The following is a 13,220-nucleotide window of genomic DNA, read 5'->3' on the forward strand; positions in this document are numbered from 1 at the left end:
ATCCATACTAACCTTTTTGGTGTGATGCAGTTGGACTGAGAGGAAACTGCACTTCTGTCACCTTCTCCTTTCTCGGTTTTTAAGGCTTTAGAAAAACTGGACTGATTGGAAATATTAACCAATCACAAGGCTTTTCAACAATCACATTAGATAGTATCATTAAAAGCACAGTCCACAATGCGAGCAGGACAATGGAGGGCAGTTAGAAGACTTAAATTGGGAGAGTTTTTGTTTTCTTTTTCCAGACTTCTGCCTACTGCATGTTATCAAAGGAAAACAACTGTCTTTAAAACCGGGCAATTCATTTAACTACAGCAGGTATCATTTGTAAAGCTTAAAGAATAATTACAATGACAATTTGTAAGTGAACGTTTAATCAACATTACAGTTTAGTATCTCTGTACATCAGTGCTTTAAAACTAAATCCTCATGTCAGTGTTTAGTCTACATAATGTGTACCAGATAGACAAAACACTAGCATGCTGACGTTGAAAAATGGCACCAAAATTATTCCAGTTTTTTCCTTGGTTGGTCTTTTTAGTGTCATTTACAGTCTAAGTAAAGATTTTTATTTATTTTTTTGGCCCTGGTTAAAAAAAAGGTCAGCATTTTCACAGCAATGTATTGGTCCACAAAATACCAAGTGAGAGGGCGTACATTTCTGTATTCTGACTTTCAAATGAATGCCCCCTCACCATCTTTCAAATGTGAAGCTGATTTGTTTTAAACAGGTGGTAGACACAGAAGGAACCTCTGATTCAATGTTGGAACTTCACTGACAGACTTTACTCATCACTTGATGCAGTCAAGTGCAAACTAATTCTCTCCACTGACGAAGTTTCTAACCAAGAAGAAGCCTGCTGAGAAATGCCCGACCACAATAAGGGAAGAGAAACCTTTCATGTACTGATGCTCAGTAGGCATGTTTGCAATGTTCACCATCTTGGCTGACACTTTCATATTATTGCTAAACACAAAGTACATAAAGCTGATGCAATGTCATTAGTTATGTAGGCATTTGGTCATAAAATAGGAACCGGACAATAAAATTTTGTCTTCATGATGGTGGCTCAATTCACTCTGTATGGATATGCTATAAGGTTCTGTCCAATAGTTGTCATCAAGTGCTTGCTTCAAAGGATTCTGTGGATTTATTAGGCTTCTGTATATTTTTTGACAGGTCTCAACATTAACTTTTAAATTAGTTAGGCAATTTGATATATTATTTTATACTGTATACTCTTAAGAATAATTTTTGGTCTACAAAAGAAATACCAGATTTTACACCAATTATTTGGATTGAAGGCAATTTCTAATGAAATTATGTTCAACCAACAAACTAAGTTGAGTTGGAGGATTTAGGTTTTTCTCTACAATCAAAAGGATTTTTTCATATACTAGTCTTCACCCTCTGAAACTGCAGGCACATTACTGTAGAAAAAAGGACTTAAAATCCTGAGCTCAAGATGAAGAAAATTAAGGTGTTAAGCCAATTTTATTTGGTTATCTCAACTTAACTTTAGTTTGAAATGATCTAATGCAGAACTTAAATTACACACAATACCAAGTTGATGCAATTATTGATAATTATTGCGTTAACCCAGTCTATCAAAACAATGTTTGAAGCTTAAAAGGTTTATCTAAATCAATGAACTCAATTTTTCTTTTTAGATCTTGCAATCATCCAATATGTATGTGGTCGTAATAGGTCTTTTAGTGACTTTTCAGTGACTTTAATCTTATATTATTCCTGACTAACAGACCCCAGCATGTCAGAATTGGCACCTCCACATCCTCCACCATCCTTCTCAATACTGGTGTTCCTCAGAGCTGTGTCTGAGTCCAGTCTTGTACACACTGTACACTTATGACTGTGTTGCTACTCATAGCTCCAACACCGTCATCAAACCTGTGGATGATACAACCATTGTGGGCCTCATCAACAACGGTTATGAGACACCATACAGGGAGGAGGTCCAAGCACTGGCGGCCTGGTGCAGTGACAACAAACTCAACCTCAACACCAAGAAGACAAAAGAAATCATTACTGACTTCCAGAAGTCGAGGACTACACCACATTCAGGCCTGAGCATTAATTGGGAGGAAGTGGAATGGGTCACCAGCTTTCAGTTTCTTGGCCTGCATATCTCAGAGGACCTGGGCTGGGCGGAGAACACCACCCACATCATCAAAAAGACCCAGCAGTGTGTCTTCTTTCTGAGAACACCAAAGAGGAACAAACTCTCTCCACCTCTGCTGAAAAAGTTCTGCCACTGCACAATAGAGAGTGCCCTCACCTATGGCTGTATGGTATGGTACGCCAGCTGCACTGCCTCTGAAAAGAAATGACTGCAGCGGCTCATCAAGACAGCTTCCCACTTCCACGCCTAGAGGAGATCTATTCCAGCCGTCTCCTCCAACAGACCACAAAGATCCGGAATGACCCTGCCCACTCAGTACACTCTCTATTCACCAGACTTCCCTCTGGCAGACTCAGAGTCATGAAAGCTCGCACCAACAGACCAAGACACAGCTTATTCCCCATGGCTGTGAAGAGACTGCAACAAGAACCATGATCCCCCTCCAGAAACACACACACACACACACCTAGCTGCTGCAACAGATGTTGCCCAACGGAAATTCATTGTGCCCTTGCAATGACAGTAAAGCTTCTTATTGTATCTTATATCAAAATGTACAACTTTAATAATGATGACTTGACTTCACAATTAATAACACAAACTCAGTGGCCATAAAGAAGTCACCACAGTCAGTCTGATAAGCTTCTCTACAACAGTCTGTCCTGATAAATCCAGTAAATGTTGGCATATCTTACATTTTAGCTGAAGCCTTTGACCTGCTGACACACAATAAAAAACCGCTGTCATTTGCATTTGTTGTCTTGCGATCATCTGAACCAAGTTTCATTTCAGTCAACGAACACCGACATCCCCTGAGCCACTAAAAGCGTAAACACAACAGGCTGGTTAATTCAAAGCGACATACAATTAAGCTACCTGTCTCCATTTTATGGTTCCCAAAAGCCCTTGTTTGTGTGTTCAGGAACAGAAATACTTGGACAGATGCTGTCAGAGGCAGTAATGTGACCATTCAGACGGCAGTGTTGTTGGGAATAGTGAGCAGACACGCCGGCTGGCAATTTACTCGGGATCTGTGTGAATGTCAACACTTTCTCTGGTGTTGACATGTCACCCTGTCAGCACTAGTTCAACAACTTGCTGGATTTTAATGGCTCAACACACACAAGTGTGTTTACTCTGTGGAGCTCAGTGTACCGTGACATAATGTGGGAGATAAGGCTTGTAAAGAAGGAAGCCTGGTTAGGTTCACTGCATGTGGAGCTCAGGTGTTACTGTTGACGGTAAAGGTGCTCTGGTTAAATATGATTTTAGTTTAGGCAAAAATAGCTGAGAGACACTGTGAGAAAATACATTCATTACAGATACAAAACATTACAAATCTAAATGCTGTGTAAGTTTTATCATTGGAAGGATGCAAGGGAAACGAGTGAGCTGAAGGTTTTAAAAATGAGAAGAAATCTTGCTGAAAAAACATCTGTATTATTCATGTCCAGAGTTTTGTGAAATAATCCAAATTAAGTAATTAGTAGCTGACGTGGAAAGGTGTCACGTGCACATTAAAAAAGGTTGCTATTGAGGCACCCAGATATCTAAGCTGGCTGAACAGGGGCAACTGTCCCCAATGTAGCGATCATGGGTTCAAATCCAGCCCATAGCCATTTATGGCATGTCATTCACTTCCACTTCTACCCATGCTTCCTGTCTGTCTCCACTATCCAATAATAAATCAAGGCAAAAAGATTAAAAAAAAAAAAAAAAAACTTCAAAAGAAAAAAAAAGTTGCAATTCCAAAAAAAGAACACAGGAGAAGACAGAAGCCTATAAGCCTCATGGCATTTTAATCAATGTAGAGGTGTTATATCTATTATGTTTTAAATGTTCTTTAATTTGTATCTTTAAATAAAGACATTTACACAATGAATTAATGTAGAAAAAAATGCAAGCTGGTGTTTAAAACTTCCTCAGAATGCATAACTTTCTCAAGGACACCAGATCCTTGCCTAATGTTTTGCAGCCTATGTTTAGTCTTCAGCCATGACTACTGTCCTTTACTGCTTAATCTTTGAATGATGCTCAGTAGTAGTTTCTTTATTGAAGAAATTCAATAAAAGTGAAAACTGCAACTACTGAGGCCAAGCCATATGAAACCTGAGAGGCAGAGCCCAAGAAGAAAAGGTTAGTACAATATAACTGTATAAAATTGTGTGCATTATGATTAAAATAAGATATTTACATAATTAAAGCAATAAATAAGATATTTTCTCTTGTTGATTCATCAGCAGCTATGATTTAATGGTCAGTTATGTTGCTGTCTGAAATAACCATTTTTATGTGCAGTAGTTGCAGATATATGTGCGAGTATGCCCTCTAGTGGCCTCTGCTCCCCACCTGTGGTGCTACATGTGGGGTAATAAAGCTGTGATTTACAGTACAGTATGAAGAGGAATGAAGAAAACACTATCTGGTTGAACTGATAGTCTTGTATTAGTTAACTGTGAACTCTAAAGATTTCCTGGTGATCAAAAATATGTCAATACTATCGCTATTCTGGAAAATGACAGTTGAGGAGATTACAACACACAAGAAAAGGTTTCTGGTAGTAAACAGCTCAGAGAATCATCTGTACTGACCGATATGTAGCATTTTATTTGTCATTTCTGCACCTAGATTCAGTTTTCTACATTCATATAAGGTTAAAAATCCATGTCTGGAGGTGGGTCATGACTCTTGGAGCTGCTTCCCAGGAGCTTTATTCCTTTGTTCAAGGACGCCTCTCTGTTTAAGAGTACAGTGCTCTGTTTATGTGGGAAATTCTGCTACATCCTGCCTTTTGAACATCATGTCTTGTATTCATTGTACTTTTTTTTTTTTAAGATTGTTGATGCTGTCCATACTTGGTGTATGTTTTCTGCAATATTGCTAGATTACAACCTCACAGGTGAGAATAATTTGAGTTGACTTTAAAAGAAATGCCGTCCTTGAAGATATAAATTGAATTAAATTATTTATTTGCAGCCTAAAAATGTGCATTTCCCCCCCCCAAACTTGTAGTTATGCTTCGTTGTCACCTAAATTGTTTTGGTTGGATGTGTGCATATTTGTTCTCTGTCTTATTTTTGTTTTCTTATTTCTTTTTATATTTATTTCTAATTTAAAATTCAGGATTTTCACCTTTAAATTGTAACAAAAGTTTCCGTAAAATTACAGTAAAATACTGGGAGTTGTTGTTATCAGTATTTTTCTGTATTTTTGCAGTGTTTTTACGGTTGATCGTGTTTAACTGATTACAGTATTTTACAATAGAGTATGAGGTTAACTGTTAAATACTGTATGTGCTCTCCAATAATATACTGCATTTATACAGGGCTGTCACTAGAATCAACATTAACTGAAACTGTAATATCTTTTAAAAAACAACATTTTTTCCCTTTGAAATGTACAACACAGTTGAATGAAATTGATGTTTTTGCTTTAAGTAACTTGAGATGTGACATTTAGTTTTTATTCCTTGCAATATAAAATACCTTATTGTGTATTAAAGTCAAGTAAAGTAGTATTCTATTTTTTTTATGTAAAGTTTAATCACTGATAAGTAAATGAATCAGGTAAAAGAACAATAAAGGGGCATAACTCTAAGATTTAACCTTGTTGCCAGTCATGTCCTCTTTTCTCTTTTTGGTGCATTGGCTGTTGTTTCAAAACTACCAAATCAAAATGGTGACCTGACTTAACCTGATTAAACCTGACTTAACCTGACTTGATCTGACTTAACCTGATTAAACCTGACTTAACCTGACTTAACCTGATTAAACCTGACTCGATCTGACTTAACCTGAATTGACCTAACTTAAGGTTCTTGAATTATGTATTTACCTTTGACTTTTCTATCATAAAATCAATATCAAACAAAGAAGACCGATTTTGTTTTTAACCAGAGAGCAAGAATGCAAGCGTTTCATGCCCACTTAATTATATATTAAATGTCTGCAACAGAGGAAGTGGCATTTTCAGAAACCCACTTCTCGGACTCTTGCTTGTCACAGCAGCACCACCTCTTGGGCTGGATGACTGTTGAAGTGCATCGCTTATCATTCTAAAGGTTTGTCCCACCCAAAGTGTTACTCTCTGTCCAAGTGCCTAGTTTTAAAGGCTCATTCCTTTCAATTTCTAACTAACAAGTTATGGTTTTTAATGTTTATTCCACCCAGAATATCATTTATAGTTTTAAAGGCTTGTTCCACCCTCAATGCTTCTTTTTTAAATGCATTTTTATTTTTTAAAACTTTATTCAACCCAAAGTAATACTTTTTGACCAACTACCTATAGTTGTAAAGGTTAATTCCACTCAGCTTCTAAGTAACAGGTTATGGCTTTAAAGGTTTGTCCCACCCACACTACTTTCCATTTTAAAGCTTTATTCCACTCAGAGTACTACTTTCTGTCCAAGTTCTTCAGGGTTTATTCTACCAAAATAGCACGCTTTAACTAACAGGTATGGGTATAAAGGTTTATTCCACTCAGAAAGGCACAGAGTTCATTTTATTGCCAGTGCCTGTGGTCTGGAGAAGCTAACTCCTCTTTGGAGTAAGCAAGTGGAGTTAAAAAAAAAAACAAGTTCTAGAAATGCGGTTCTGGAAATGCACCCTTTTCTTCTGCAGACACATGGAACTCAATTACTGTAAAAACACCAGCAGTTGGAATAAAAAGCGTATCTTTCGTTTACAGCCTGCAGTGTGAACATCTGATCACAGTACCAGAGTATCTTCTGGGGTTGGTCTCTGCTCTGCTCTGATTGGTCGCCCTCGCACGTTGTGGGCGGGGCTTGGTGTTGGTCCGCAGACTGACGGCAGTGACAGCATGGACTCACCGCAGCCGCTGCCAGGTCTGGAGCCACGAAACATGCACACGGGCAACTTTTAACCGCAGCAGACACCTCTGCCGGGCGGTCACCTTGATACCAAACACGGTCGGTACATGTTTTAATCAGTAGCAAGAACTTTCGGGGGCGTCGTGACTTTGTTTTTACTCAGACAAGGAAAGAAAACCCGAAGAAGTGTCTCCCTGCGTCGGTGTGACGGCTCGGAGGGAGCATGAAAGGGACAGGTGTGTGGTGGCAGGTTAATTAGCGGCTCCGCTTTATTTATTAGCTGCTAACATTAGCTTTAAGCATAATGGAGCCCGCACAGTTTGTGACGTCTGGAAGCGGAGAGAGTCAGTCGTCGTCTGGTTCACACACCTTGTCCGAGGGGGAAGAAATGACGGCCGCACTGGACTGCAAAGTTTATGGAGATGGAGAGTTTGAAGGTGTGAACGAAGCCGAGGACGAGACGAACGCAGAATACAACAAGGAGACACCAGGAAATGGAGAGGATGGTGATGAAGATGACGAGGAACACGACAAGGTAAACACACAGGTCACCTGAACTAATCTGAGGGGACTCAAGACAGTGGAGACGCAAATGAGGAAACTGTCCTTTAATTTCAGCAATTTTCAAAGGAAAAGTGCCAGAATATTTGCAGAAATGTGAACATTTTATGATTTGCTTTGCCATGCATGAGAGGAAAATAACTGAAGCAGGCTACAGGGATTTTGGACTATTGATCAAACACTAGAAGTCATCTGGGGATGTTACCTTGGGCTTTTCACTCCATTTGTAGACATGAAAAACATGTAGTTGAGAAAATAATTTGGAGGCTAATTGGCTACAAACAAACTAAGGCTGTGTTGAATAGAGTACACATAAATCGTAAAAAATATATGATTATTAACAGTTTTTGAGTGTCATTTTGGAGATTATTTTTTGGGAAAACCACGTTGAAAGTCAGTCTTTTTTATAAACAGTAATTCATCCTTTTACGTTACATTTTATTATATAACTCTACTTTTTTACTATTAAATATTTAAATTGGCAAAGATGTTATGTTACAAGCCTCTGTCATTGCTTGAAAGAAAAATGGTTTACATTAAGAATTGAAGAAAGTCAGGTTTTTTTTTCGCAGATTTAGATTCGGTTTTGTTAAAATAAGCATAATATTTAGTAAAAGTACAGAACAACAGCAGCAGCAAAGAAGCGTGTCAAAACTGTCTACTTCAAGACTCTCTATTTTTACATAAAGTCATTTGCTTTCACAGTGTATGATGTAAAAATGCGTAGTGTTATTGTATTTGAATCAGTGAAAATTTTTTAAACATGACGGTATCCCCCTTTTTTAGTGTATTTTTCTGGCACCCTTGCTGTCAAATTACTACTTTTTAAAAAATTTTTATTTATTTTTTTTACAGTGCACCAAAGATGCAGTTGAGCATTTTGCAGGAGCCTACCATTTCATCTCAGCAATTTTCAAAGCCATAAAAATTTTCGATTTTATACTTTGCGTCCATTCATGACAGTAAACATAAAGTGTTTGGATTTTGGACAAGCCATCTGAAGGTGTTATCTTGGGTCTTTTTCTTAATTTTTGGACATATAAAAAAGCATAATCGATATATCTAGAAATTAATCAGCAGCAGGTTATCTGAATACAAACAAGCCAACACAGTGGTGAATAAAGAGGGCACACGTTTAGGCTACACTGTGTCAAGCTGAGGTGTGTCAGTAATCCCTTTAACACACACAGTGAGCAAGCAAAACACTTGTGAAGTCAGTAAACTGATTAATTTTGTCTCTGCTGTCAAAATATTTGCAAACAGCCTCTTTGCCGAGCTCATGTTTGTTGAGTTGTTATGAAGTCAGCAGGCAGCACAAGGTCTAAGTATATTTCATGCTGTGAGCTTCTTTGACTTCATCCGCTGCATTTAAAAGTCATACTCATCATGCATTCTTCAACGCTGAGTGTCATTTGACCCGTTTTAACTCTGAGTCCTGTCTAGTTGGATTTCTGTAGGGTAAATAGCTGTCAGTATTTGAAAATCCCACAAGGTCATTGACAGCTCCCACCACGATTCTGAAGGTAATTGTCACAAACCTCAAAGACTCTTCTAGCCTTCTGGATGGTCAGCTGTAATACTGTGTGGGTTAAAGCAGCTCTGACCTTTTTAGTCATGACACAGAACCTCAGAAGGAGTCTGCGGTGTCTGGAGCGGAGACGTTGGCAGCAGATCCTTTGGGTCCCGTGGGTTGTGATTTGGGATTGTTTTGGTGCATTTTCAGTTAAATTGGTAGTTTGGAGACTGGCTTTAACAGCTTGGGATCTTTGTCGTGTTCCTCGAGCTGTTTCTGAACAATTTTTGCAGTGTAGCAGGCGGCTGTGAGCTTCTGGGGTGACTGCTGCTTTAATACTGCCGAAAAGTTTCACACATGGTTAACTGATCTGTTAATTTTTTTTTGATTAATCAATTAGTTGTTTGGACTCCAAAATGTGACAAAATATTGAGAAATGTTTTGAGTGTTTCCCAAATCCCAAGATGATAAATTCTGTTGTTTTGTCCACTACCCAAAGATATTCCGTTTTTTTGTCATAGAGCAGAGAAGTAATCATAAAATATTCACATTGAAGAGGTATGAATCAGAGTATTCTAGTTAATCATCGCAGCTCTATATGAAGGCTTTTTAAAAAGTACATTCTATTTGCGTATGAACTGCTACAAACCATAGATATCCAATGCTGTGCTCCACGCTGTCTTGAAACACTGCACTGTAATAAGATGATCAGTGTTGCTCACCTAACCTGTCTGCTGTTTGTGTGCTGTGGCTGGTTGTTGTTTATCAGTGAAGGTAGACTACATAACACCTGTCTGTTTTAGTGACGTATCATTCAGCAGCACACAAGCCGCATCCTTCAAATTGAGCCTGCAGCTACAGCGTACTGTTGTTAATTGAATCATTTGAAAATAGGTTACCAGTTAATAAACTGACCAATAAATGGTGTATAGTGCTGTTACTTTTCAATATTTTCTGTTATTATTTTGCTTGGGTTTTTGTTTTATTTTTTTTCTTAAAGACCAGGAATATTTGTCATTTTTTGTTATCTAGTTTAGGAAAAATAGTTGAGAAATGAGCAGTCTTGAGAATGGCATAAAAATCTTTTGTGCGTACAACAAGGTAAGAGTGAGAGGAATCTTCAGAAAATACCTTCAGAACAGAAGCATTATTAGAAGAACTTCAAGGTTATTTTCATGGATTGTCGAATGTTCTTTTGGAAGATCCAGTGCTCATCTTTGTAGCTTAAATGTGATGGCAACACATGACACAGGCACAGACTGAGACTAACCTAACAATAAAGCCTCTAGAGGAGAAGGCGGTTATTGTGGTGTTTATTCAGGAAACAGATGGGAAAATGAGGAAGACAAAATTTGTGTCTCAGCCTTTTAATTTCTACAGTGCTCTATATGGAGACTTCTGCAGACTGGTTTGACTGGATCTAATGAGCTTAGCAGCCTGATGGGTGTGTTTCAGATTTCAAGCTCTAGCCTGACCTATAAACTCTTTTCTAGATCATAATATCATACCACATGTCTTCAGGCCAGAGGTGTGGCTGACTGTCACCCCTTGTGATGTCCACCATTAGTAATGGGGAAATGTATAAATTGTGCAACATTTTCCATCTGTTGCTCCACAACTTTTGCCTTGTAAATTTCGGAGGCAATTTCTCATGGCTAAGCAGGAAATAGGAAATGAACAGATGTAGAGACTGCACCTAATTTGCATTTATTTTCTACAACAGAATGTTACAACATTTTCATTCATAGTCATTTCTTTGTTTTTCTTCAATCAGTATTTGTCAGTACAGCAGACTCTAACACGCACCAACATCCTCTGGATGGCACCCCCCAGGGTGGTGTCATGTTTGCTAACAGTGCTGCTCAACTAATTTAATTAGGCTGTTTGACAAACCATTATCCTAATAGAGCTGAGATATCGCAGACGAAGGCAAAGACTGAGACTGGTCTCTTATTTCATTTTCTGTCAGTGTGAGCTTTTCACTGCAGTTAAAATGTTTTTAACACTGAAATATGTTTCTAAAAGCAGATGCAATATATTTCCAGTGTTTGATATTGTATTTGTCCCATACTTGTTAAAATTAACCCTCTGCACCCCACAATAAGCAAAAAGAGAGACATATTGTCTTTACAAAATCACCCAAATCGCGCCATATATCACAGCAAGAAGACAAGAAGAGATATGTTGGATTTTAAACTTCCCATCAATCCTTGAACTACTCATCTGTGATGGACCATTTGTTTGGGGTAATTTGACCAAAACTAAAATGACTTTAATCTGGCTATGCCAAAATAATAAAGTTTGCACCACATTTTGTTGAAAAAACACACAGAAAAACCCAGTATGTGTGCTCCTTGGCAAAACACTGAAGCCAGTAGTAACTCAGCTGTGACCAGCAGTAACATTCAGGAACTTTTCAACTGAACTGCAGGTTGTTGTGAGATTAGACAAGTATCGAAACAATTTAAAAAATATTAGTAGTAAAATATCTAGAGCATGTAAAGTCACCACTTTTTGTATTGGTAGCACCTGTAGGCACTTGCACATTTGATTTTCTATTCCATTTTTCTTAAGTCTGCACCACTTCTAGCCATGGTTACAATGTTTTTGTAAAGATGCAGGACTTTATATTACAAGGAAAAATAAGCATACAGTGAATAAAAATGTTAAAGGAGCAGAAAATGCCCACAAAATGCTTGCAGCTAAGATGGTTCGACCACATTTAGAGTTTTAAAACACTCTGCCCTAATTTTGAACCAGAGCAGCGTGAACCCTGTGCCCTTCTCTCATGCTCCCTTTGAAATGCCAGCTTGACGTTCATTTAAAACCGGTGACCTCTCTCATGCAGGCCACAGAGGAAGAGAGGTATGTAATTTGACCTGTTATACTGAACTAAATAGACATGTCAGTGACTAAAACACTACAAACAGGTCGGATAACCTCCTGGTAAAGAAAAGCCTTCCAGTGACATTACCGTAGACTTAATCAGAGAGCCCTGACCTTTGACCTGTGTCTTGCTGCTATGGAGTTAAAGAAGGAAAGTATTCTGGGAACTCATGATATCACTGCTTCATGCCGACCGGCTTGGTTACCACTCAGTTTCCACGCTTCGCCCTGTGTGACACGCGCTTCTTTGAGTTTTTCCACAGTGTTTGTATGAGGCCTATCTTTACTAAATCTCTGTGTCTTTGCATCTTTGTCCATTCCAGACATCTAAATCTGTCCAGAGTTGTGGGCAGTGACGGAGAACATTATCTTCAGTCAGGATGAGATTATCCCACGCATAATCCTTCCTTTCATGCACAAGACAAGATAACAGAAATAGATTAAAACGGGTGACATACAGTTGAGATTTATAAACAGATTTTGGCTCAAACACACTGAATGTGAACTGTCAGTGTCAATTACTGTTGGTAAATTTGAGATTAGGAGTATCAGTTGTAACTGCACCTGCTTTTCACTGTCAAAACATCAGGAATTATATATCAGGATATTTGACTTAAATTTCAATGTTATTCTATGTTATGTTGTCAGTTCTGCAGCATGTGGATCTGTTTATCTGGAGTGTGGTACTGTCAACATTACCTTTTTAGGCTCCCATCAGTCTGATTTAGAGCTACACCGACCTATTCAGGGGTTTTCCTGACTTAGAATGAGCCTTAAGGGTTCAATAAACAACAGTAATTGTTGTCGCTTAGCATTCCATCAAGACAATAAAGTCTGTCTTTCTTTACTTGACAGAGATAAATGCATTTTCCCATTATTTCTGACCTTTGATAAACTTGAAAATATCTATTATGCTTGATTAAATAAAACCTCAATTGACAAAACTGGTTAATTTTTTAAATTCTCAGTTTGTCTTACTGAAGCCTTGGTAAGTTTCCTTTAGCGCCACAAACTCTAAGAGGAGTCACATAAAATTTAATTGGGTTGGCCTCTAAAATTTCTCTGAGGAAAAGCCTTGGTATTATTTAAATTCCCATATTAAGTGGTCAATTTCTCCAAGAATGTTTTAATGTTCTGAAATAACTTCTTTTCCTCTTGTCCTTTTTGATGCATGCAGTTAACCAGTACTTGTGAATTAATTTTCTTTTGATTGGCCAATCAATTGATCAATTGACTAATTGTTTCAGCACAAGTGCCAATATTTCAAGTGTATCATAGACAGATTTAATAA

The 13,220-nt window shown here is 38.0% G+C and overlaps 1 protein-coding gene across 1 annotated transcript in view; it reads left to right on the forward strand.

Annotated features, from left to right (window-relative positions):
- Window positions 1-6,955: 6,955 nt before the first annotated feature.
- mast4 (microtubule associated serine/threonine kinase family member 4) overlaps window positions 6,956-13,220 on the forward strand; it is a 138,953-nt gene continuing 132,688 nt past the window's right edge. The window contains 1 exon segment of the mRNA XM_022197238.2: window positions 6,956-7,504. Coding sequence (XP_022052930.2) covers window positions 7,274-7,504 — 231 coding nt within the window. The 5' untranslated portion in view covers window positions 6,956-7,273.

This window comes from Acanthochromis polyacanthus, chromosome 18, assembly GCF_021347895.1.
Source record: "Acanthochromis polyacanthus isolate Apoly-LR-REF ecotype Palm Island chromosome 18, KAUST_Apoly_ChrSc, whole genome shotgun sequence".
Taxonomy (NCBI): domain Eukaryota; kingdom Metazoa; phylum Chordata; class Actinopteri; family Pomacentridae; genus Acanthochromis; species Acanthochromis polyacanthus.